Consider the following 23,280-nt stretch of genomic DNA (forward strand, 5'->3'; position numbering starts at 1 on the left):
TTAAATTTTTAATGAGAAATTAGTTTTTGAATTAGAAACTAACTAAAATAATAAGGTTTTTAATTCAAAAACTAATAGTAGTTGGGCAAATGTGTACGTAGTGAAGCTGAATATTGTAGTGTAGTTTTGTGTTAATATTAGTATATACTATCGTGTCTTGTATTTGGTGTTTCGTATATATTTTTCAAATTTAATAAAATCATGTTGTGTTTGTCGATCTTGAAGTATACTACTACTCATCCATAATTATCCTCGTTAGCGTGCTCAATTCCATTCTGATCAAGAACGGTGCATAGCTCTTTCTCTCTCGGCTAGAGTGCAGTACATAATACAATGTAGGAAGAATGCATAGCAAACTTTGCTGTTAGTATGTCTGCATCTACCATATCTTCTTCTAACTTCATTATTCTTTTTCTTCGTATTTATTATTTTGCACGCCCTCTTTTAATCAATCAATCATACTCTCTCCCTGCGTCCCTCTGTAGTTGAGGCGTTTCATTTTAAGCACCCGTTTTGAAAAAAATAATAGTAACAAATAGTTAAAGTGGAGAAAGAATAATATAGATAAGAGTTTTCTATATATTATTCTCTCTTTTACTTTAATTTCTCTCTACTTTAACTATTTATTATCATTTTTCTAAAACGAGTGTTGAAAATGTAACGCATCTACTGCAGAGAAACGGAAGGAATATTATTTTACTATTATGTGTTCAGTTTTAGTGTTTTTAGAGTAAGAAAATTTTAATGACATTACATGTGTTTGCTTTGTATGTCTATATTTCTGATGACCTTGTACCCCAAACCCTAAAACTTAGAATTCGCATTGGGCTCAGCTCCACTAGATGTCGCAGTGGGCCTGAGCTCAACAACCATAAGTCGTGTTTATCAACGAGCCACAACACTTTCTTTTTAATCAAAAATAAAAAAAACAAAGGTATAACTCTTAAAGAACTTCGCCGAAGCCATAATTCATACATAACCAAGTAAAAAGCATCATAATCTACGGGAGAATGGTTCCACTGAAATTGTTTCCTTACCTTTAATACATTGTTTCTTAAAATCAAATACTCCTCCACACTTATTGCATCCAGGATTTTCTTCAGAAGAGGGATGTCTAACGTTGCAACGATCACTGAGAAGCTTCTCCAGTTGAGTATATCCTGAAATGGGAGATCATAGTGATTGGCAACTATTACAGGGACGCAACCATAGTACAGTGCATCACCGATACGCGCTGTGTTGACCTCAAATCCTTTTACGTGAAGGCAAAATTTGCTTTGCAGAAGCTCTTCAGAGTAGGACGTGTTGAGGTGGACTGATATTTCTGAATCATTTTGCCACACTTGAAGCAGCTTTTCACGCACTGGTGAATTTATCGATCCAGCAAAAAAGGCCAGTCTTGACCTGAAATTATCCGAGATAAGGCTGTGACGATCTCAAGCATATCAAATAGGCTTTCGATGATATGCAATCAGATCATTTCTCATAGAATTACACTATCTGTTGATGAAATTTCATACCTCCTAATGTCGAAAAGGGGGCCATAAAACATATACATTCATGAGCTAATTAACTCAAATAGTTCAATGCAAGCAAACGAAAGAACATCACACCTTTCACGTGCAAGATTTGGGGGATCGCCTTGCCTAGGCCAAATCTGAGGCAGTGATGCATCTTTATGAGCGACATAGGAAAATACATAGTAGCTCGACGAGCACACAATCTGGATAGCATTAAACTTCACTGCTTCGGCTTTCTCCATGGCAGCACGGCCAATCAAGTGGCAAGCAACATAGAAATGATCGGCACCCCACTACGGTTCCAATAAGAATACTCATGACTAATGTTGAAAACGTAATCTCTGATAAAATCTTGAATCCCATTAATGCCAACACGCGGGTCATGCCTCAACCTTGCAATGGAAAAGGGTAAAAAGAACAAATCAGCTTCAGAGGGATCCTCTGTAATAAAATGACTACTCATGAGAACCTTCTTGAAGTAGCTTTCGCTGGCGTAGTTACCGCCAGGCTCAGAATCTATGGGCAAGAGCACGTTAGCGAACGGATCATCTTGTCTGTGCGGATAGATATAAATCCTTAAGCTTGTGTTCATCTCCTTGTAGTTTGCAAGGAAGACATCTCTGTCATGGAATAGCTCTTTGTCATTTCCTATAACCAATCATTCCAATGTAAATGCCATAAGCTTTGGTGAAGTACAAGAATCAACACCATTGAAAGTTTTAATTTTTTTTTCCATGAATTGCATCAGATTTAGAATGTCGCCTCAAAAACAGGAACACAATCAAATACACGATATGCTGACCATTAAATTCATAAGAAATTTAAAAGTTGTTGAAAAAAAGAATATTTCAAGCAAAGATTATACGAAAAATGGAAACTTTTTCCATTTAAATTATACTCAGAGCAGAGGACTAAAATTGAAGCGAGCAAAATCAAGAACTAAGCAAATATGAGCTCGAAATTGACTATCCCTGAAGCCGTATTTGGAGTCTGAAATTACTCCGATCCTCAGCTTGTGGAATAGTAAAATCGGGAAATTTAAGAGGAGGGAATTGGGAAAAATTAAGAGAAGCCCTAATTTGAGGGTGGGGGTGAATGTGGTGCAGAATTGGGGTCGCCGGGGCTATGAACGGCGACCGGAATTGCACCTACACAAATTGAATGACGCGAGGGAGAAGATAGAACATAGGAAGGGAGATTTTGCATTAATTCATCAAACATGCGTTTACAAATGAAGTAGCTCAGCTTATATAGCTGTGATGTAACTAACAAACAATCTAACAACTTGAATTAACTAACTATCACACGCTATGTGTTGATTTGGAGCTCACAACATACCATTCTCGTGTGCATGCATTCATGCACACGCTTATTACGTGTAAAAAATCCACCTCAGCGTTTATTAACATCTTCTTAGCTCATTTCATGTACCAGAATGAAGAAGAGATTAGAAGTGGAGGAGATATAGAGAAGAATAAGAAGAGAGGTGGCGAGAGCCTAGGTTGTGGGCATGTAAAAGAAGAAGGATTTGATCGGAAGGGGTAGATGGGTTGAGTCGCGGCGGCGCGTGAGGAGGCTGTGGAGTACATAGAGTGAAAACGCGGCCGCCATTGATAGAAGAGGTGGTGATGCTGATGACTATGCACACAAACTAACTCTGGAATTGGAAGGCGGAGCATTTTTCAAACTTACCAAATGAAGAACATACCAAACAAGGAAAAGAGCATAGATGGAAAAGATTCAGAATTGACTTTAGTAATTGATCTATGATTGATACACACCAGAATAGATTGTTCACTACCAAATGAGCTTGTATCACCCTATAACTAGTGGACGAGTGATTACAATCAATATACAAGAATTACCCAATTCTCTCTATTTCAATATGGTATCACGAATGGATGAGGACTCCGAACAATCTCATCATCGTCCATAAACCTTTCCCGACCTTTTGTACCTGCAAAAAAACTAAACCAATATGTCAGACTCCGAGCATTCCGACACAGAAACATCCAAACCCAAAATGGAGACAGGCAGCCAAAGTTTGCCCCTGTTCTCCCCAGAACTCGCCACTCAATTTGCGGAATTTTTTAGGCTAAGCTTCGGTTCTATACCAAACAAACCAGAACCAGCAGTCAAGACTCAACATCCCCAATCTCTGGGAGAAATCATTGTCCAGTCGAAATCAGACGGGGAAAATTATCCTCTCTAGGCCAACCTAATGGATCGCGCGATCGGGGGAAAGGGGCTAACGTCTCACATCGATGGAGTGTCCGACCTTCCCCTTTGATCTGACCCATCTTACCAACAGTGGCAGCAACGAGATCACACCGTTTTCAACTAGATAATCAACAATATTGAAGCCGATTTGGTGAACGAAGTGTCGCAATACGCGACAAACGAAGGACTTGTGGGAGGGCCTTGCCGTCACATATGGCAGTGGAACTGATCCATTCCAAGTGTATGATCTGCATCGACAAACAAGTGTTATCAAACATGATGGAATGTCATTAGAGGCACTATGGAACAAACTGCAAGGCCAATGGATCTCAATTGACCGACGAGAGCAAAAACCCATGGACGGGGAAGCAGCATCAGCGATTGAGAAATACAACAAGATAGTCCAAAAACAGAGGTTATACCAGTTCATCACGGCCTTGGACGACAAATACAGGGCCGTAAAAAGGTGATAGTGAGGCAGGATCCCTTACCGACCGTACGTGTTGCGTACGGGATAGTTCGAAGAGAATCGAACAACGACCAGATACTTGGAACTGGAGGTAGCCTTGCGAAGGAGGCAGCCGTCGCAGTCAGCCACCGAACACGGCCAATCGCCCGTGGAACCGACGATAGGAGGAGGATAAGAGCAAATTAACGTACTCACATTGTGGTGGTCGGAAACACATGAAAGAGGGATGTTTTCTCCTTGTTGGATACCCAGATTGGTGGGACGACATGAAAAAGGCAAGAGAAAAGTAAGAAGCAAAAGGTGGTTGTCTTATCAAGTGCAGAAGCGGAGTTCCGTGGGATCAGAAGTGGCATTACTGAGGTATTGTGGTTGTGAAGATTGCTCACAGGGATTGGATTTCCACCCAGTCAGAAGAGTCAACTATTTTGTGACAACAAAGCTGCCATTAGCATCTCAGAAAATCCAGTTCAACATGATCGGACGAAGCACGTAGAGGTCGACCGACACTTTATCAAAGAGAAGATCAAAGGAGGAGTGATTGAACTTCCATTCGTACGATCAGAGGATCAGCTTGCCGATATTCTTACCAAAGCAGTCAGCCCAAAGATGTTCAAGGAAGTCTTGAGCAAGCTAAGCATCGGAGATGCTGTTGCTCAGCTTGAAGGGGAGTGTCAAACTTACCAAATGAAGAACATACCAAACAAGGAAAAGAGCATAGATGGAAAAGATTCATAATTGATTTTTAGTTGATCTGTGATTGATACACACTAGAATAGATTATTCACTACAAGAAATAAGCTTGTATCGCCTTATAACTAGTGGACGAATGACTACAATCAATATACAAGAATTACCCAATTCTCTCTATTTCAATAGCATTAAATGAGTGAGGAGTGGAGTCGAGTAGGAGGACATACACATAATTACTCCCTCATTCTGGACTAAAATGACACATTTCTTAGCCGACACGAGATTTTAGGAGTTATTGGTTAAAGTGTTTAATTAGAGAGAGAAAAAGTTGGTGTAAGTATTAAAGTAGAGAGATAAAGAAAGATGAATATTTTAATAGGAGTGAGAAAAAGTGGTTGAGTGTATTAATTAAAGAGACCAAAAAAGGAAATATATCATTTTAGTTGGGACAAACTAAAAAAAAAGTGTCCTCTTAAGCCGGACGGAGGGAGTACTATTAAATCTTTTTTAAAACACTAGGATTATGTCTTTTTTAAATTTACATGTCTAAAATAATTAAATCTTTTTGGAAACAAGCAACTACGGTTAAATTTAGGTATGTACTAAACATAAGTATGTCTATGCAGTCTGTTTTTTTTACTTGAGCAGAGGAGTGACAAGTGACAACTGGCAATGAATTTGACACTTCCTAAGTTATCCTCGATGAAAAATATATCTGTCCCATTAAAAATAAAATATATTTTTTAAAATTGTCTCATTAAAAATGAAATATTTTTTAAAGTAAAAACAACACTTTTACATTTTAATTTCTCTTATTTTATTCTTTCCTCGTTAATTTAAATATATTTTTTTAAATTGTCTCATTAAAAATGAAATATTTTTTAAAATAAAAACAACACTTTTACATTTTAATTTCTCTTATTTTATTCTTTACTCATTAATTTACAAAATAACAGTACATAAAACCATGTACTGGAAAACAAATATTTCATTTTTAATGAGACGGAATGAGTAGTTTCATTTGTAAATGACATACCGCATAATTCATAAAATATGAGAGAGAAACAAAAAATGGTGAAAATGTTTAGAAATGAAACTAACTTTAGTAGATGAACTAAAATCGTGTAGTATTGATTTGATGTGCCAGGAGAGGCTATAGCAAAATTAATTTTGTGTAGATAATGTAGGGAGATAAAGTTAAACCTGAACAAAATAGATAGATGTGGTGCATATTTGATAGGGTAGATAATCCCTAAGCTATATCTATCCTACCAAAGAGAAACAAGATTGGAAACGGTTGCTTCAGACTTTTCTTTTTTCTTCACACAATAATGTCAATTTTGGATGCAAGTTATTGATATTAACGTTTTAAAATCAAGAAACATTCTAAAATTAACAACTTTTGACTGAGGTATTTAACCAGGGAAAAGAGAGAGAGAAAAAAAGTACTATACATGAAACGACTGCACATCAAATTTCCCTTCTTGGCTCGATCAGGCCAGATTCTCGAGCCATTAATTCGGCAGATTTTTACCAAATTTGTACTGGTCAATGATTTGGGGATCTAAATTGCTTGGAATAATGTGTGAAGTATATCAGGAAATTTTTTTTACAAATAAAGAAAAATATTACTCCCTTCGTCCTATAATAAATGGCACACTTGGATATTGACACGAGATTTTAGATGATGTTAATTTGTGTGTTAGATGGAGAAAGAAAATATTATATTTATATTAATGTGAGAGAGAACTTATTCCAAAAAAGGAAATGTGACATCTTTTATGGGATAAACTAAAAAAGAAAGTGTGACATTTATTATGGGACGGAGGGAGTATTTGATTTCATGTAAAGTTACTCACTTCATCCATATAAATAATCTCATTTTGTGAAGCACACCTGTTTTAATATGTATTTGTAAAATAAAAGAAAGAGAGAGAAAAGTTTAAGGATAAAATTAAATAATTATAGTTTTTATAAATAGGAGTAGAACTGAGGCTAACATTGGTAAATAAACTAAAATAAAAAAAATAGACTATTTTTCACAAAAATGAAGTATGTATATATAAATGCCCAAGGTTTCATTTTATTTTTTTAACTAGTGAGATTCAATCAAGTACCTTTATTGATTGGGTAACTCTTTTCAGCAATAACTCAAATTATGTAAAATTTTCATGTTTTTAACGGCTTAAGTTAATAATTTGCAATTATTAATTCGCGTTCATATATGGAAGTAGCATATAATTATACTTTTTTTTATATATATTATTTAAGATAATTATTTGGTTAAGCAAGGTTCAATAGTGCACTACTATAATTAGGAATTGACCAAATACTCATACATTGTACAAACTAATGAAATAAAGAAATAAGTCAAATGTTGATATTTACATGACTTTTCCGAAGCCACAACTCATACATAACCATATAAAACGCATCATAATCAACCGGCACACTATGCCACTGAAAATGCTTCTGGACTCTCACAACATTCTCTTGCAACCTCAAATACTCACCTGATCCAACCATTTCTAAAAGCACCCTTTTCATGATCGTAATGTCTGAAGCCGACAAAACAACCGAGAAACTCTCCCAATTCAAGATGTCTGCATATGGAAGATCATAGTGGTCTGCTAAAACTACAGGCACACACCCATAATACAATGCATCCCCTATTCGAGCTGTGTTCACTTCAAATCCTTTAGCATGAATGCAGAACTTGCTCCTCAAGAGCGACTCTGAGTAGGGCGTCTTGAGCCGGGCACGGTGGACCGAGATCTCAGAATCGTTCCCCCACGTCTTCACCAGAGACTCTCGGACTCTCGAGTTCATTGCTCCAGCGTAGAAGGCTAGATTCCGCCTGCAGTGAGTCAGAAGTTCGAGTTGAAATTTTGGTTTGTGCCACATCATGCAAGATTTGAACGACAAATCATGAAATTTAAAAAAATTTCAATCGTCTCATTTAACCAAATTTGTGCAACTACTTTTAGTTTTTAAGCTCAAAACGACATCGTTTAGTCTTCCACATCATCACATTAATACACATTCACGTCTCTATATATTGACAACACTGTAATTCACCAATTTATAATCGAACTTGTCCCTAAATAAGTTATCATGATGAAAGTTGAGAAAATTTTAAAACTTTGTGATTTATCATTCAGCATTAAAAAGTGCAAAATAAATCAGAATTTGACCAAACTTCGTAATTTTATAGACAAATAGTGACCCATAAAATTTTAACAAATTAAGGCGAGTTCCATCGTTGGTGATTTTATTAAATACTACTATCTTGTTCTTTTCTGCATATTGGGTGGTATATTTGACTAGGCTTACTAGTAAAATATGAACTTGGAATGTTCACAAAATGAAGCTAAACATATTGTATTACGAGACCTAGTCAAATTTTCGACATCAAAATTTAATGCGGGATAAAAGTAAACAAAATTCAATATTTTAAAATAAAACTTAGTAGACCAAAAGAAAACGTAAGTCATAAATGAGTATTATTAAGCCATAAGAATATAGTAATACCTATGTGATGGTGGGCGTGTTGGGCGTGGGCCTTTCCTAGGCCAAATTTGCGGTATGGATGCATCTTTGTGGGAGACGTAGCCCGCCAAGAAGTAGCTCGACGAGCACACCACTTGAATCGCGTTTAATTTAACTTGGACCGCTTTTTCCATTGCGGTCCGCCCCACCGAATGGCAGGCGACGTAGAAATGATCTGCGCCGCCTGTCCTGTTCCAGAAGGGGTAGGTTTGACTAATGTCTCGAATGTAGTTCTTGACATAGGTTTTAATCCCACCAACGCCCACTCTCTTGTCGTGCCGAAGGCTGGCTATGGAGAAGGGGAGGTAGAAGAGGTCCGCTTCAGAAGGGTCATTTGTGAGAAAATGGCTCTTGAAGAGGGCTTTCTTGAAATAGCTCTCGCTTGCGTAGTTGCCGCCTGGCTCAGAATCCTCCGGGAGCAACACGTTTGCGAACGCCTCGTTCTTGCTATGTGGATATGCGTATATCTTCATTCTCTTCTTCATTCTCGCGTACTCTTCTGTGAATAGAGCCCTATCGTGGAATGCATCGTAAATTTTATCGTCGTTATGCGATCCTATATACACCGGAAACAATGACTTATGTTGTTGTATTTTATAAAATACTAGTGTTATTATATCTCATGTTTCTAATAGTATGATTTTTCATTGAATATGAATGAAATAAAATGATACTACAATTTTTAGGACCATAATGTGGTATATAGGTAAGTGCACAATTAGGGGTGGCAAATCGTGCGTGTCGGGTCGTTATCGTGTCGACACGATAACGACACGAACACGATAACAACAAACACGACCCGTTAAGAAAACCTCAAACACGAACACGGACACGACCCGCTACCCTCAGACACGAACACGACACGAACCCATTAACGACACGAACCACTTCGGGTCAACACGATACGATAACAACACGTACATGAGATGACACGATAACGACTCGATAACAACACGACCTGATAACGGTTAAACCTATTAAAAACATCCAATTGCTAATTAAAAAATATCAAAGTTCTGAGCAAAATTTAACAAAAATCCAACAAAAATCCAACAAAATTTAACAAAAATGAAAATAATAAGAATTAATAATATTATAATATTATTTCTTAACGGATAACACGAACCCGACACGAACACGACACGAAATTTTCGTGTCCTTAACAGGTTGACCCGATAAGGACACGAACCCAATAAGCTCTGAGCCAAACTCATTAATTTCGTGCCGGTTCGTGTCGTGTCAAAAATTGTCAGCCCTATGCACAATACTCCAATAATAACTGATTTAAATTAATAATTGTAACGTCTATATATATATATATATACATACTATAATGCATGTCTTGACCACAAGCGCAGCAGCCTGATTTTGACGTACACGTGAATGATATGTACGTAGCAAAATGAAAGAAGAAAATTCAAAGAGGAATAAAAAACGACAGAAATTTAAGTTCCAACTTGTACCAATTACTATGACGTACGCATCAAAGAAGAATGAAAAACGTTCAACAATTTATCATATTGCCATCTTCAATGACAGCTAAGCAATTAGAAATAAGGTAAAAATGAATTAATATTGAATTAACTACTAGCAATTCTTACCAACTGATTCATGATTCCTTTTTTCCGTTGGCAATGGTGTTTTCGACGCCGCGGTGACTTCCTTCTCCGGAAGAACAGCGTTCACTTGCAGATCGAGTGCTTGAGAGATGAAAGGGTGGTTGTGCAGGTGCGGCTGTTGAAGAGGTAGGATAGCTTTAGGAGGGTGAATTAGGTCTTCTTGGTGATGAATATTGTCAAGTTTTATGCTTGAAAATGAGTATAAAAAGAAGCAAACCGAGGTGGTTATGAGCAGAAAGAAGAGGCCTTGGAGTGAAGACGGCGGCGGTGAGCTTAGGAAGCTAGCGGCGGAGGCTGCCATGCCTTGTAGTAAAGAGAGCTTTTTAGAAGGAATATTTGATGATGAGAGAAGAGAGTGAGTGTATGGAATATTAATGCAGGTTTGGTGATAAAAAAAAAAAACAATGCCAATTTGATATTCACCTTTTATGCTTGTTTGATTAAGTTGGTGTTTGGCTTCTTTAAATTTGTTTCAAAGTATTTGTTGGGATTTAGAAAAGTAAACAATATTCTTTGGTTAGATGGTAGTTGTATAATCGAGTAATTAATTTCATTAAAGATTATAAATATACGTTAAGTACGGGTAATTAAGTTTTTGTTTAAACTCAATCAAGACTCAGGAAAAATATAAGATTATTCTACTAAGTAATCAAACTTGACAATACTTGAATATATATTAGTCAATATTACAATTAATGCGAGGAGTTTAGGCAAAACGTACACGTAAGCCTGAAAGTAACATACTTCAATCGAAAACGGAGGTGTGGAAGTGGTATAGGCAAGTTTGAAAATTATTAATAATATTTAGGCATGAAATTTGATGTAAAAGCTGATATTAGAGGACCTAGATTTATGCTCTAAACTATTTTTATTTGTAGTATGATATAGGCTCGATGCTTTAAAACAAAAAGAAACAGTTTCGATGATGATTAATTAGGGTGATGTGACTAGGTTAATTGATATCTTCAATGTGACATCTCTCCTAACATGATGGTTACAAGGCTCTAAAAAACAAGATAAGAAAATCCCAATTTCAGAAAAAGAATAATATTACCAGTACTAGATTATTTATCCTCTAATTGTGGTTTAAATATAAGTAAAACGATGAATAGTTTTAAAGGTAAACTTTTTGACATCATATCTTGAAAAGTCATGAAAGAAGGGTTTTCTATTTATTCTGATTTACCATTTTACCCTCAAACCGATTGTAGGATCGGATGTACATTTTTTTTATTGGACCGCTACGATCATATAAATTGGTATGCGCAAGCACTCATAGTTATCACTGAATATATGCAACATGTTGCTAATATCGCATAATCAGACAATAAGTATGACGTGGTCACGTGACATAACGTAGAGAGGTTACGGATGCAGATAATGAGTTACGAGGGGCAATTTGGTCAATTACATTTGTTGAGACTTCTTAGACTTTTAATCTTATGAAGGGATGATATTCTTCGTTCTTGAAATGAGGGACTTATAAATTTGTTTGTACAGAAAATAATTCTTCTTATTATATGCTTTGAAGTTGAGGTAAATAATTTTTAAAAATCCATTGAAATCCGTATGTGTGTGTTTTAGACGTTTTGATTTTTGTCTTTTATTTTACAATTATTTTTAAAAACTACTCTATCTGTTCCAGTGGCGGAGGGAATTCAGGACAAGGGGGGACGATGGTACCCCCAATTTTTTTTTACTACTAGGATTATATATATAATTTATTAGTAATGTATTTTACAAAAATTTCCAAAAGATAGCTATGAATATTGAAGGAAGATTCATCTAAATCTAAGGAAATAAATCAGAATATAAGGTTTGAGATAAAATTTAAATTAAAAAATTAAACCCTAATTAAAATCTAAAAAAAACCTCCTTCCGTCAATCGCCAGACCAAGTCTCTAGTTTGTAATCATCCACCTTCCCTTCCCTTCCCATCCGGTGATCAGCAGCCTACAGGAGCAGAGTCGTGCTCGGCGCTCCGTCAACTGCAGAACATTCAATCCAGCCATCCAGCCTCAGTCAGAGCCTCCAGGTTTGTTTCTTGATTTCTATGAGTATTAAAAGCTTTATTGCAGTGCTGCTAATTTGCTATGTTGTTAAAACTTTAATTTAATGTTTGTTTAATTTATCATTCTAGTTATAATTGTAGCCGTAGGCTTGTAGTTGGGAATTGTGAAAGCGTGAGTTTTACACTTTTATATAGTTTCAGTTATCTATAAGCTGCAAAATACCCTCTCTAGCTAGATACTCCATCCGTCCCATTAAATATGCAACATTTGCTTTTCGGCACGGGATTTTATGTAGTGTTGTTTTGTGAGTGAATAAAGAGAGAGTAAAGTAAGAGAGAAGAAAAGGTAGAGAGAGTATTGTTTCTATTTTTAGAAACGTTTCATTTTTAATGGGACATACCAAAAAGGAAAACGTTTCATTTCTAATGGGACAGAGGGAGTATAAGTTTGTATATTTTTAATGTTTTTGCAGAAAGTATAATTAAAAAGAATGAAGAAACAATCTGATCTTCGAAAAGAGATAGTATAATGAAATATCCTCCAAATGAGCGAGATGCAGTTAGGAGAGCATATATTCTTAAAAAGCCTTGTCAACCAAGATCTCACAACTTTCCTAGAAAAAAAATTGGAGGACGTCGATTTATGCCTTATTGATTCGATACGTGGGATTGGCTTGAATGTAGCATAACAAAAGATGCTGCATTTTGTTTTGTTTGCTACTTGTTAAAGAATGGAGTTGGACTTACTGCGGGGGGAGATGCATTTGTGAACAAAGGATTTAAGTCGTGGAATAAGCCGGACAGATTTACGAAGCATATTGGTGGAGTAAAAAGTGCTCACAATCTTGCTTATGAGAAATATGTGAATTTAAGAGATGGCAAAAAAGTCTATTCTTGTTTCTCTTGATAATGCCACCGAGGTGACCATAAAAGAATATGACATTCGCTTGAAGGCTTCAATTTCATGTTTGCGCTATCTACTGTGGCAAGGTTTGGGCTTTCGTGGACATAGAGAAAATAGTGAATCCCTTAACAGAGGAAATTTTCTTGAACTTTGGAAATGGTTACGGACACATAATGAAGTTGTTTCAAAAGTGACTTTGGAAAATGCTCCTGGAAATTGTCCATTGATATCTCCAACTATTCAAAAGGATATTATCAATTGTTGTGCTAAAGAAACAACTAAGCGAATTGTGGAAGAACTTGGTGTTGACTATTTTGCTATATTAGCTGACGAATCAAGTGATGTGTCCCAAAAGGAACAATTATCTCTTTGCCTACGCTATGTTCAAAGAAAAACGGGACAGGTAGTGGAAAGATTCATTGGTCTTGTTCATGTTGGTGATACCACAGCTTTATCTCTTAGAAGTGCAATCATATCATTGCTTATTAAACATTCATTGAGTCCATCTAAGATTCGAAGACAAGGATATGATGGGGCTAGTAACATGAAGGATGAAAAACATGGATTGAAGACTTTGATTATGGAAGATACTCCAAGTGCTTACTACGTCCACTGCTTCGCCCACCAACTTCAACTGACTCTTGTAGCCATTGCAAAAAAGAACGATGAATGTGCTTGGCTTTTTGATACGATTGCAAATTTATTAAATGTTGTAGGTGTTTCTTGCAAGAGACGAGAATTGATTCGTGAAATTCAAGCACAAAAACTTGCTCAAGCCTTGGAAATTGACGAACTTGAAACGGGGTCTGGGTTAAATCAAGAACTTGGTTTGAAGAGGCCCGGGGACACTCGTTGGAGTTCTCACTACAAGACTCTTTTAAATGTCATGGACCTATTTTCTACAATTGTTAAGGTTCTTATGATTATTGGAAAGAATGGCTCTAAATCGGATGATAAGTGCAAAGCTCAAGACATTTTGTACTCAATGGAGTCATTTGACTTTGTTTTTATGACACAACTAATGACTACTATATTTGGGTACACTAACAATTTGTGTCTTGCTTTGCAAAGAATGGATCAAGATATAATTAATGCTATGAGGCTTGTCTCTTTAACCAAAAGTCAACTACAAAAAACGAGGGAGGATGGATGGGAGATTCACTTGAACAAGGTAATCTCATTTTGCAATAATCATGGCATTGTTGTTCCAGATTTGGAAGCTTGTTATATGCCTCATGGAAGATCAAAGCGTTTTGTTCAACAAGTTTCCTATCATCGTCATTTTCGCATTGATGTATTTATAGAGGTAATTGATTTATTACTTCAAGAATTTGACAATCGATTTGATGAAGTCCATATGGAGTTGATTAGATGCATGGCTTGCTTCAGTCCTAGAGATGGCTTCTCTTCTTTTGACAAAGAAAGTGTACTCAAACTTGCAACATTTTATCCTTTTGATTTTTCAAGCATTGATTTGAGGTCTCTTGATTGTCAACTTGATATATTCATGGAGGATATGAGAAGAGATAATGACTTTCAGAATTTGCAATATCTTAGTTCTCTTTCAATGAAGCTTGTTGTAACAAAGAGGGATGTGGCTTACCCCTTTGTCTTTTTGCTTATCAAGTTGGTTTTGATTCTTCCGGTTGCTACTGCAAGTGTAGAGAGTATTTTCTGGAATGACGTTTGTGAAGAATAAGTTGCGAAATAGAATTGGTGATAAACCTTTGAATGATTGTTTGGTAGCTTTCATTGAGAAAGAAATATTTCTACAAGTCTCTGATGATGATATAGTCCATCGCTTTGAGGAAATGAAGACTCGTAGAAAAATAAATTAGATGTTATGTTTAGTTTTTAGTTAATTTTGTTTTAAAATACACGAGTTCAAAATTGAATAATATTTCAAATATTATTTTACCGTTATTTTCTATTTTTTTTTAAGCGTTATGTAATTATTTAACATACGACTCGTACCCCCAGATGACAAATCCTGGATCCGCCACTGATCTGTTCCACTCTAAGTGGAACATTTCTATTCCGTCACGAGATTTTATGTAGTGTTATTTTGTGAGTTAAAAGCATCCACAGTGGGGCGCCCTAAAGCCCGCCCTATGCACCGCCACGTCAGCATTTTATCCTCCTCCCCTTCCACCTGCAGTGGGGCGCCCTAAGGCACGCCCTAAGCATTTTACTATTGTTTTGTTAATTAATTTAAATGTTTTCAAATATATAAATGCAAACTTAGAAAAACACAACGATTAACTAAGAACGGCAAAAAATTCATTGACTATAAAAAAAAAGTTACACGGGTTAGAAATAAAAAAAATTGACTATCCTACAAAAGCCCCAACTTCCGGCTCAACTCATCGATCAACCTCTAGAGGAATTTGGCTCTGGCCCGATCCGTACACTTCATAAGGGCGTTGTGCGTATCCAACAACGTCCGTGCCATCGAGGCCGTTGCCAAATCCGAGTAGCCAAGTGTCGCCGGGGTCGGGGTAGGGGTCGGGATTGGCTATGGGGGGCGGCGGCCGAGGAGGATGTCGTTTTCGCCTTCCCCTTGTTCTTCGCAGCCTTAACGCCTATGGGACGCCGCCGGGAGGACATCGGTGTGCCGGAAGTCTCTTCCCCCGTGCACGTCTGGTTGAGGTCCACCGGACGAGTTCCGCTTTCGCTGGTCGTGTAACCACCAGTGTCGGTGGTCTTCATCCTCTTCACCGCACCGGTGTGCAGATTCCCGCCTTGGAACTTCTGCTTGTCCCTCAAGAGCGCCCAGATGTTGAAATGCTTGAAGTCGCCGTACATGGACTGGTATGACAACAACGCTCTATCGCGCACATCGCTCAAGCTCTCGCCGCTTCCCTGATCCCTCGAGCACTTCTCGTACTCCGCCGCGAACAGGTTGACTTGCTTCTTCACCTGATCCCATTGCTTGCGGAGCTGTTCCCGTTGGCGCTTGTACGCGCTCGGCGGCTTCGCCTCATTGTAGCGCTCAGCGATGCGCTCCCAGTACGCGAGCTGCCTTTTGTTGTTCGCGAATATCGGGTCCTCCGTTATATCCACCCAACACCTCGCCAAGACGAGGGTTTCATCCGACTGGTAGTTCGTACGGCCGGGGGTGTACTCTTCACAAGTTGTCGGAGGTGGCAACTTGTGCGCCCGGTGCCATATCGTCCGCGCTTCGTCCGCGGACTAAGCGTCGGGCGCGGACGACGCATCATCCGTCGTCCGCGAAGCCACAGTGATGGACGATAGCGCGCCCGATACATCGGGCGCGCTATCATCCGCCCCCTTGTGGATGGCCTAAGTGGAAAGAAATAAAGTAAGAGAGAAAAAAAAAGTAGAGAGTAATATATCTATTTTTAGAAATATGTCATTTAAAGTGGGACATCCCAACAAGAAAATGATTCATTTAGAGTTGCATAGTACATGTATATAGTTTTCGAAAGCTTGTAAACGTATTGTACTACAGAGAGATAAATAACAAGGGATCAGATTATGATCAAATTAAATGAGAATATAATGGTTAATTTGTCAAGCAAAAAGATGGAAAACAATGGGATTCTGTTTTGAAGAGCTTCCGCACCTGCGTTAACTGAAATTTCTTCCCTCCTCTTAGCTTCTATTTAATCGTAGCCGCCAAATAATTATGAGCACAATTAGAAGAAGCAATAGTATCAAAATAAAAGTCATTTTCATTTTAATATCAAATTGAACAATCTAATTTTGGTAAAACTCTAGATTGGTGAAAATGTTTTATTGCTTTTGGATCCTCGAATTGGCTATATTTAATTTCCTTTGTAAATATTCAATATGAATATAAATCACGTTTTCTTCTAAGTTTTGTTGGTATTTTAATTTACCATACAGTTTAGATTTTTCTTTTTTTTAATATTGTTAATTTTAAATATGGGAGTAATTTTGAAAATTCAAGTAAAAAAAGGAAGTAAAACAACATACACAAGAAGTAGAATATTATGAAATAGGAATAGAAATAGATATAGAATACTAGAAATTGAAATTGAAATAGAAAAAGAATATAAGTTAAGATAAAAAAAAGAATAAGATATTTTAAAGTGAAAACTGAAAAGGAAACAAGTTTAATTAAGAGAGTTGAGAAAAGAAAATAAAGGTTTAATGAAGAAAGAAAAATAATCTCTCTTCCTGCAAATTAATTTAATTTCCAGTTTAACTCGGTGTAAATTTGAGAAATTATATTTCATTTTGACTCAGTCCAAAGTTTGAGAAATGAGAAGGCATATGAGCGGAAATATTTAATAAATATAGATCTCATTTTATAGTATATAATAATATATAAATTTTATAATGAATACGAAATATGAGAAAAATACGTTAGTGTTAGTGATACGATCATATCTATCATATCTCTTAGGATCTTCTAATTATTTAGTTTTCCCTTATTCACCATATCTTTCCCATATTTGTTTAGATATTTGTTTCTTGTTAATTAAGTTAGAGTAGTAGTATTCTAGTATTATAAATAGGAGAGCTTGTTATCATTCTAATCATTCAATGAATGTATTATTTTCCACAAACTTGTCTTGAGTAACAAGAATATCATATCTCGTTTCCAAATTGTTGTTCATCGGAGAACGTCCGAAAATCAGCAATTCGTGAGCTTTCCTTCGAGCACGTCGAAGGTTCGGTCACCTTATCTCTCCGAGAAGTTAGCCATCCGGCATCGTTACGGAGAACGTCCGTAACAACTGGTGCTTTCATCTCGTGCTCATCCTCCGTCTTCGTTCATCCGTATCCCCCAAATTATTTCCCAGCCCCCGTCGAAAAAAAAAAGAAAAACAAAAGAAAGAAAAACAATCAGCCGCAGCTCCACCACCACGGCCACACCTAATCCTCCATATTCTTTCATCCCGAAACTCATCATTATCTGTGAAAACGAAATCTAATGGAGTCCGAAGTGCCGGTGACTGAAACACTGCAATTGGGGCCGACGCGTCAGCGGAATATCGGCGAGATTGGAGGTAGGCCTCAATCGACGGACCCGATCACGCTAGGGTTTGAGCAATTGAACGCGCGCTTCGATAAGATGGATCGCCGGGTCGCAAACTTGGAACGACGCGCTGATTGGGACAAGCGGCATCGGCGTTACACCCAGCCTACGTACCGGCGGCCACAACACCACCAGTCGGACAGGTACACACCGTCGCCTCCATATCAGCCGGATAGACGCCGCCCGTACCACCTCCACCAAACTCGTTATCAACTGCCCGAGCACTATCATCCCTTCGACTATGGACCGCCACCAACGTACAGGGGGTTCCCGCTTCGTCAATTTCTGCAGCTGCAGAATGAGCCTTCTCGCCAACCATCCTGTTGGGACCCGCCGGGCGCTGGGGTGTCGATGGGTAACCTGGATTATGAAGAGATCGCATCTATATATTACCCTGATTATGATTGTGACTCTGTTGGATATGGTGAGGACGCTGATGTCCACCACGACCCATCTAGCAACTCACAACTAACTGTCATTGTTGTCCCGCCACCACCACCACAACGCTCGTCATCTTGCTTGAGCATGACAAGCCACTGCCGTGCAGCAGCGTCACTGCCCGCTGTAGTTGCTGTCCCATCTTCGAATCTGCCCCCAACAGTTCCGTCTTGCAGCCCCGACGATGACAGCGGAGGGGAAGGCGGATTGTTAGATGAACTGCCTCCACCAGCTATGATCTCTCCGCCGTGCAGCCCCTATATCAGTGGAGAGGAAGAAACATTGTTAGATGGCGACGATGAGGTTGATTCCATTGAGGAAGTGAAGAAGGTCGTCGCATCTCTCGACGCTGCTCGAATGACATCTCCCGATGTTGTTGAGAATTGTTTTAGTGAAAATGTTGGTGCTTATCTATGTGCATTAGTTGGAAATAAAGTTGCACCGTCCTTTCCAATACATTTGAAGGAGATTGCCTTTATCTATGGGGATTTGCATGTTATGGATGCTACACGTCTGAATCCTCGATCAACATCGCTCGACACCGATGCGAGGTTGATCCCTCCGCGCAATGACACGTCATGTTTGGGCATTCTTGGAAGCATGGACAAGCTTTTCGTTTTGGCATGGAATTTTGCCGACAACATTGGGTCTCCTTTGTTGATTTTTGACAAAGGTGAAGAAGGGGGACGTTCAGCTGTTCGATATGGGTTTGATCCAGGAGGAGACGCCTCGCCAAAGCGTTTGCTTTCAACTCTCGTCGTTGCTTTATGGTTCCCACCTTGAGGACAAGGTGGATTTCAACCGTGGGGGAGTTGATACGATCATATCTATCATATATCTTAGGATCTTCTAATTATTTAGTTTTCCCTTATTCACCATATCTTTCCCATATTTGTTTAGATATTTGTTTCTTGTTCATTAAGTTAGAGTAGTAGTATTCTAGTATTATAAATAGGAGAGCTTGTTATCATTCTAATCATTCAATGAATGTATTATTTTCCACAAACTTGTCTTGAGTAACAAGAATATCATATCTCGTTTCCAAATTGTTGTTCATCGGAGAACGTCCGAAAATCAGCAATTCGTGAGCTTTCCTTCGAGCACGTCGAAGGTTCGATCACCTTATCTCTCCGAGAAGTTAGCCATCCGGCCTCGTTACGGAGAACGTCCGTAACAGTTAGTCAAATAGAAAATAGAAACTTTATTTTGAGGTTAAATATATTGGAACGTCAAAGTGGTAAACCGAAAAGGTTCGGTTCTGGTGCACGAATTAGCCCTTCTATTTAAATTAATTAATAGTCGCACAGACAAATAGATATGATGATATAATAAACACATCAAATTAATAAATTTAAATTTAAACTAAAAAAGGAAGCATAACTCGATCAAAAAAATGTTACGTATACGAGTTATGAGTTATGACACTAAAAAACATGTAAGAGAGGAGAAAACATAAATAAAGTGGACTGTGAGATTCATTTCTTAAAATATTTTAAAGATTAAAATTTAATTAACAATTGTTTGGTCAATTTTTTTATTGCAAACAAAAGCATCCAAAATATGTAAAAGATTAAAGTTCAATTAACAATATATTGTGTTGTCAATTTTTTTTATATTGCGCATTATTAGTTATTTAAAAAAAAATTCGAACTACGTAATTGGATCACTAATTTTGTGTACAATATCTCGAGAAGAAAAGAGATTAAGTCCAATTAAAGGATGGTTTGTCACACATACTACTTCTACTCCCTATTTAAGATTTGCAATGAATTAACAGTAATAGAGGTAGGACCATCTCCATACTAGACAGCTTCAGTAGCCCCTACAATGTTTTTTCAGAGCCGCCAAGCTACTCAGGTTTAATGGATACAAGTCAACTTATCATCTCACTAATAGCAATTTCACAGAGAGTTGATTATGATGTGGACTTGTTATTTATTGAAGGATTGTAAACACAAGCAGAAAATGGTGATGGATCCCGTTTCAGTCATGAGCTTGTTTGGGAGGCAGCACCGGATAATGGACGTGATGCACACAGTAGTTGCTCACGCCTCCTAGCAATGCCCTGCCTCCCATTATTTAGCACAAGCTTAGTCCAATTTTGGTTTTTGTCTTTTTGTTTTTTAATTCAAATATGACCTTTTAATGGTGCCAAGCCAAGCCAAGCCCACGACTACCGATCACCAAGACCAAGAGATCAACGTGCAGTTCTTCTGCTGCTTCAATGTTTCTGCCTTTATCTGCAACACCTAATTATCATCATTCATTCCATTCACAACTAATTTTACAAAACAAACCAAAATTAACCTTCTTCTCTTTGCAGATGCGCAATCGTGCGAGTATGCTGGCAGCGTTCTGCTCCTGCGCTTTCTGTTGAAGTTTGTCAAAATTTTAACAAATCCCATATCCCACATCGGTGGGGAGATGAAACTTGGGGGGTAAGTTGCCTATAAAAGGAACTCCCCCCTCATTTGTAATGTATCCCAAATTGTACTCTTCTCCATTTAAATATATAAGTGGGCTCTGCAGAGGGTGCTCGGAGACGTAGGCAATTTGGCCGAACTCCGTTATCAAAGTTCCGGGTGTGTTCTTTCTTTATTATCTATTTTGTTCCGCATTTATTTCTGGGTTTATTTTCTGTAGTAGTATTGTATTCAATATTATTTGCGGGTTTGGTAGTAGTGTTTTGTACGGTTCTTTTGGGTGTTTTTATATTGTGATAAATACACCGACTGATAAATTCTGTTATGAATCTGGTATTTAAGAGGGACAGTGTCCTCGCCAGTCTTTCCAAAGAATTTATTTGGAGAAGTAATTTTATCGAGTAGACCCCATTGGGTTAACTCTGAAATTACTGAATCGGTTCATTTCACTATTTGAGAGAAAATTACCCGGTTTTCTCAACAAGTGGTATCAGAGCCAAGGTTCGTCCTTGGTTCTATTTGTTTGTAATATTGAATACTTTATTTTGAGTCTGTAATGGCGGGTAATGATCAAGAAAACAAGGCTAGTTCTTCGTCATCGTGGTCGAGGTTTCCACTGTCAAATATGAAATTGACGGTGGAGATATTTGACGGTACTGGTCATTTTGGTATGTGGCAGAGGGAGGTTCTAGACTCTCTTTTCCAGCTGGGTCTTGACATTGCCATTGAAGAAAAGAAACCAGAAGATATAGATGATAAAGATTTGAGTACCATAAATCGGTTAGCTTGTGGAACAATTCGGTCGTGTCTGTCCAGGGAGCAGAAGTATGCTGTCAAGAATGAGACTTCTGCACATAGATTGTGGAAGACACTGGAGGACAAATTTATGAAGAAGAGTGGTCAGAATAAGCTCCTTATGAAGAAAAGGTTGTTCCGATTTGAATACCGATCAGGTACCACTATGAATGAACACATTACTTTGTTTAACCAATTAGTAGCAGACCTGCTAAATTTAGATGTGAAATTTGAGGATGAGGATCTGGCATTGATGTTGTTGTCGTCTCTACCTGATGAATTTGAACATCTGGAGACCACATTACTCCACGGTAAAGAGAATGTGTCTTTAGATACTGTATGTTCTGCTTTGTATAGTCATGAATTGCGAAAGGCAGATAAAATGAAAGGCAAAGCAGTTACAGATGAAGCATTAGTGGCAAGAGGTCGTCAACAAGGCCGATCAAAGGAGAGAAGAGGAAGGTCCAAATCGAAAAGGCGAGTTGCCAAAGATGAGTGTGCTTTCTGTTATGAGAAAGGACATTGGAAGAAAGACTGCCCAAAGTTGGAGAAGAAAGAAAAGGCTTCGCAAGATGCAAATGTTGCTGAATGCAAAAATGATGCGGAGTCAGATTGTTCTTTGACGGTTTCACCTTCAACATTGCATCCAGACGAGTGGATATTGGATTCAGGTTGCACCTATCATATGTGTCCCATCAGGGAGTGGTTCTTTGATTTTGAAGAACTCAATGGCGGACTTGTTTACATGGGAAACGACAGTCCATGTAAGACAGTCGGGATAGGCTCAATCAAGCTACGAAATCAGGATGGATCCACCAGAATTTTGAAGGATGTGCGGTACGTGCCCCAGTTGAAGAAGAATCTCATCTCATTGGGGGCCTTAGAATCTAAAGGCCTAGTTGTGATGATGCGAGATGGAATTCTTAAAGCAACTTCAGGAGCATTGGTGATGCTGAAAGGTGTGAGGAAGAACAATTTGTATTACTATCAAGGTAGTACAGTTGTTGGGACAGTAGCAACTGCAACTTCGAGTAACAAGAAGGATGCAGAGGCGACGAAGCTTTGGCATTTGCGATTGGGACATGCTGGTGAGAGATCATTGCAAATTCTCACCAAGCAAGGATTATTGAAAGGTACGAAGTCTTGCAAATTAGAGTTTTGCGAGCATTGCGTTCTGGGAAAACAGCGAAGAGTGAAATTTGGCACTGCAATCCATAATACGAAGGGCATTCTGGATTACGTGCACTCAGATGTGTGGGGACCTGCCAAGACTCCGTCACTTGGAGGTAGACACTATTTTGTCACTTTTGTTGATGATTTTTTCAGGAGAGTTTGGGTGTGCACTATGAAGAGCAAAAATGAAGTCCTTGGGATTTTTTTGAAATGGAAAGCTCAAGTTGAAAATCAGATGGGAAGGAAGATCAAGGTTCTCCGATCTGACAACGGTGGAGAATACAAGAATGATCCTTTCCATGATGTATGCCAGGAGTGTGGCATAGTTCGACACTTCACAGTGAGAAATACACCACAGCAGAATGGAGTGTCAGAGCGTATGAATCGAACACTAGTGGAGAAAGTTCGTTGTATGTTGTCTAATGCTGGGCTAGACAGAA

The 23,280-nt window shown here is 38.1% G+C and overlaps 2 protein-coding genes and 1 pseudogene across 3 annotated transcripts; 1 reads left to right on the top strand and 2 right to left on the bottom strand.

Annotated features, from left to right (window-relative positions):
- Positions 1-773: 773 nt before the first annotated feature.
- Positions 774-4,654, bottom strand: LOC121774016 (annotated as a pseudogene).
- Positions 4,655-7,182: 2,528 nt separating this feature from the next.
- On the bottom strand, positions 7,183-10,573 carry LOC121798472 (probable glycosyltransferase At5g03795). Of its 2 annotated transcripts, XM_042197510.1 has the most exons (4): positions 10,285-10,573; positions 10,050-10,182; positions 8,431-9,004; positions 7,183-7,756 (listed from the first exon to the last, which is right to left on the bottom strand). In XM_042197510.1, the coding sequence occupies exons 1-4, from the start codon at positions 10,366-10,368 to the stop codon at positions 7,270-7,272; spliced, it is 1,278 nt and encodes a 425-aa protein (XP_042053444.1). In that variant the 5' UTR covers positions 10,369-10,573; the 3' UTR covers positions 7,183-7,269. The 2 variants fall into 2 exon arrangements, with proteins under 2 accessions (XP_042053444.1, XP_042053437.1); XM_042197503.1 differs by having other exon boundaries at positions 10,050-10,570.
- Positions 10,574-12,953: 2,380 nt separating this feature from the next.
- LOC121774106 (zinc finger MYM-type protein 1-like) lies at positions 12,954-14,681 on the top strand. Its single transcript, XM_042171051.1, has one exon. The coding sequence runs from the start codon at positions 12,954-12,956 to the stop codon at positions 14,679-14,681; it is 1,728 nt and encodes a 575-aa protein (XP_042026985.1).
- Positions 14,682-23,280: the final 8,599 nt, after the last annotated feature.

This window comes from Salvia splendens, chromosome 1 (genome assembly GCF_004379255.2).
Source record: "Salvia splendens isolate huo1 chromosome 1, SspV2, whole genome shotgun sequence".
Lineage (NCBI taxonomy): Eukaryota > Viridiplantae > Streptophyta > Magnoliopsida > Lamiales > Lamiaceae > Salvia > Salvia splendens.

Bases quoted from the DNA above. Each gene is read 5' to 3' on its own strand.
- LOC121798472 (XM_042197503.1), bottom strand. From the start codon at position 10,368: ATGGCAGCCTCCGCCGCTAGCTTCCTAAGCTCACCGCCGCCGTCTTCA. The intron at 9,005-10,049 runs GTAAGAATTGCT...CGGTGTATATAG, and splicing joins AAGGAATCATGAATCAGTTG to GATCGCATAACGACGATAAA. The intron at 7,757-8,430 runs GTATTACTATAT...GACTCACTGCAG, and splicing joins ACACGCCCACCATCACATAG to GCGGAATCTAGCCTTCTACG.
- LOC121774106 (XM_042171051.1), top strand. From the start codon at position 12,954: ATGGCAAAAAAGTCTATTCTTGTTTCTCTTGATAATGCCACCGAGGTG.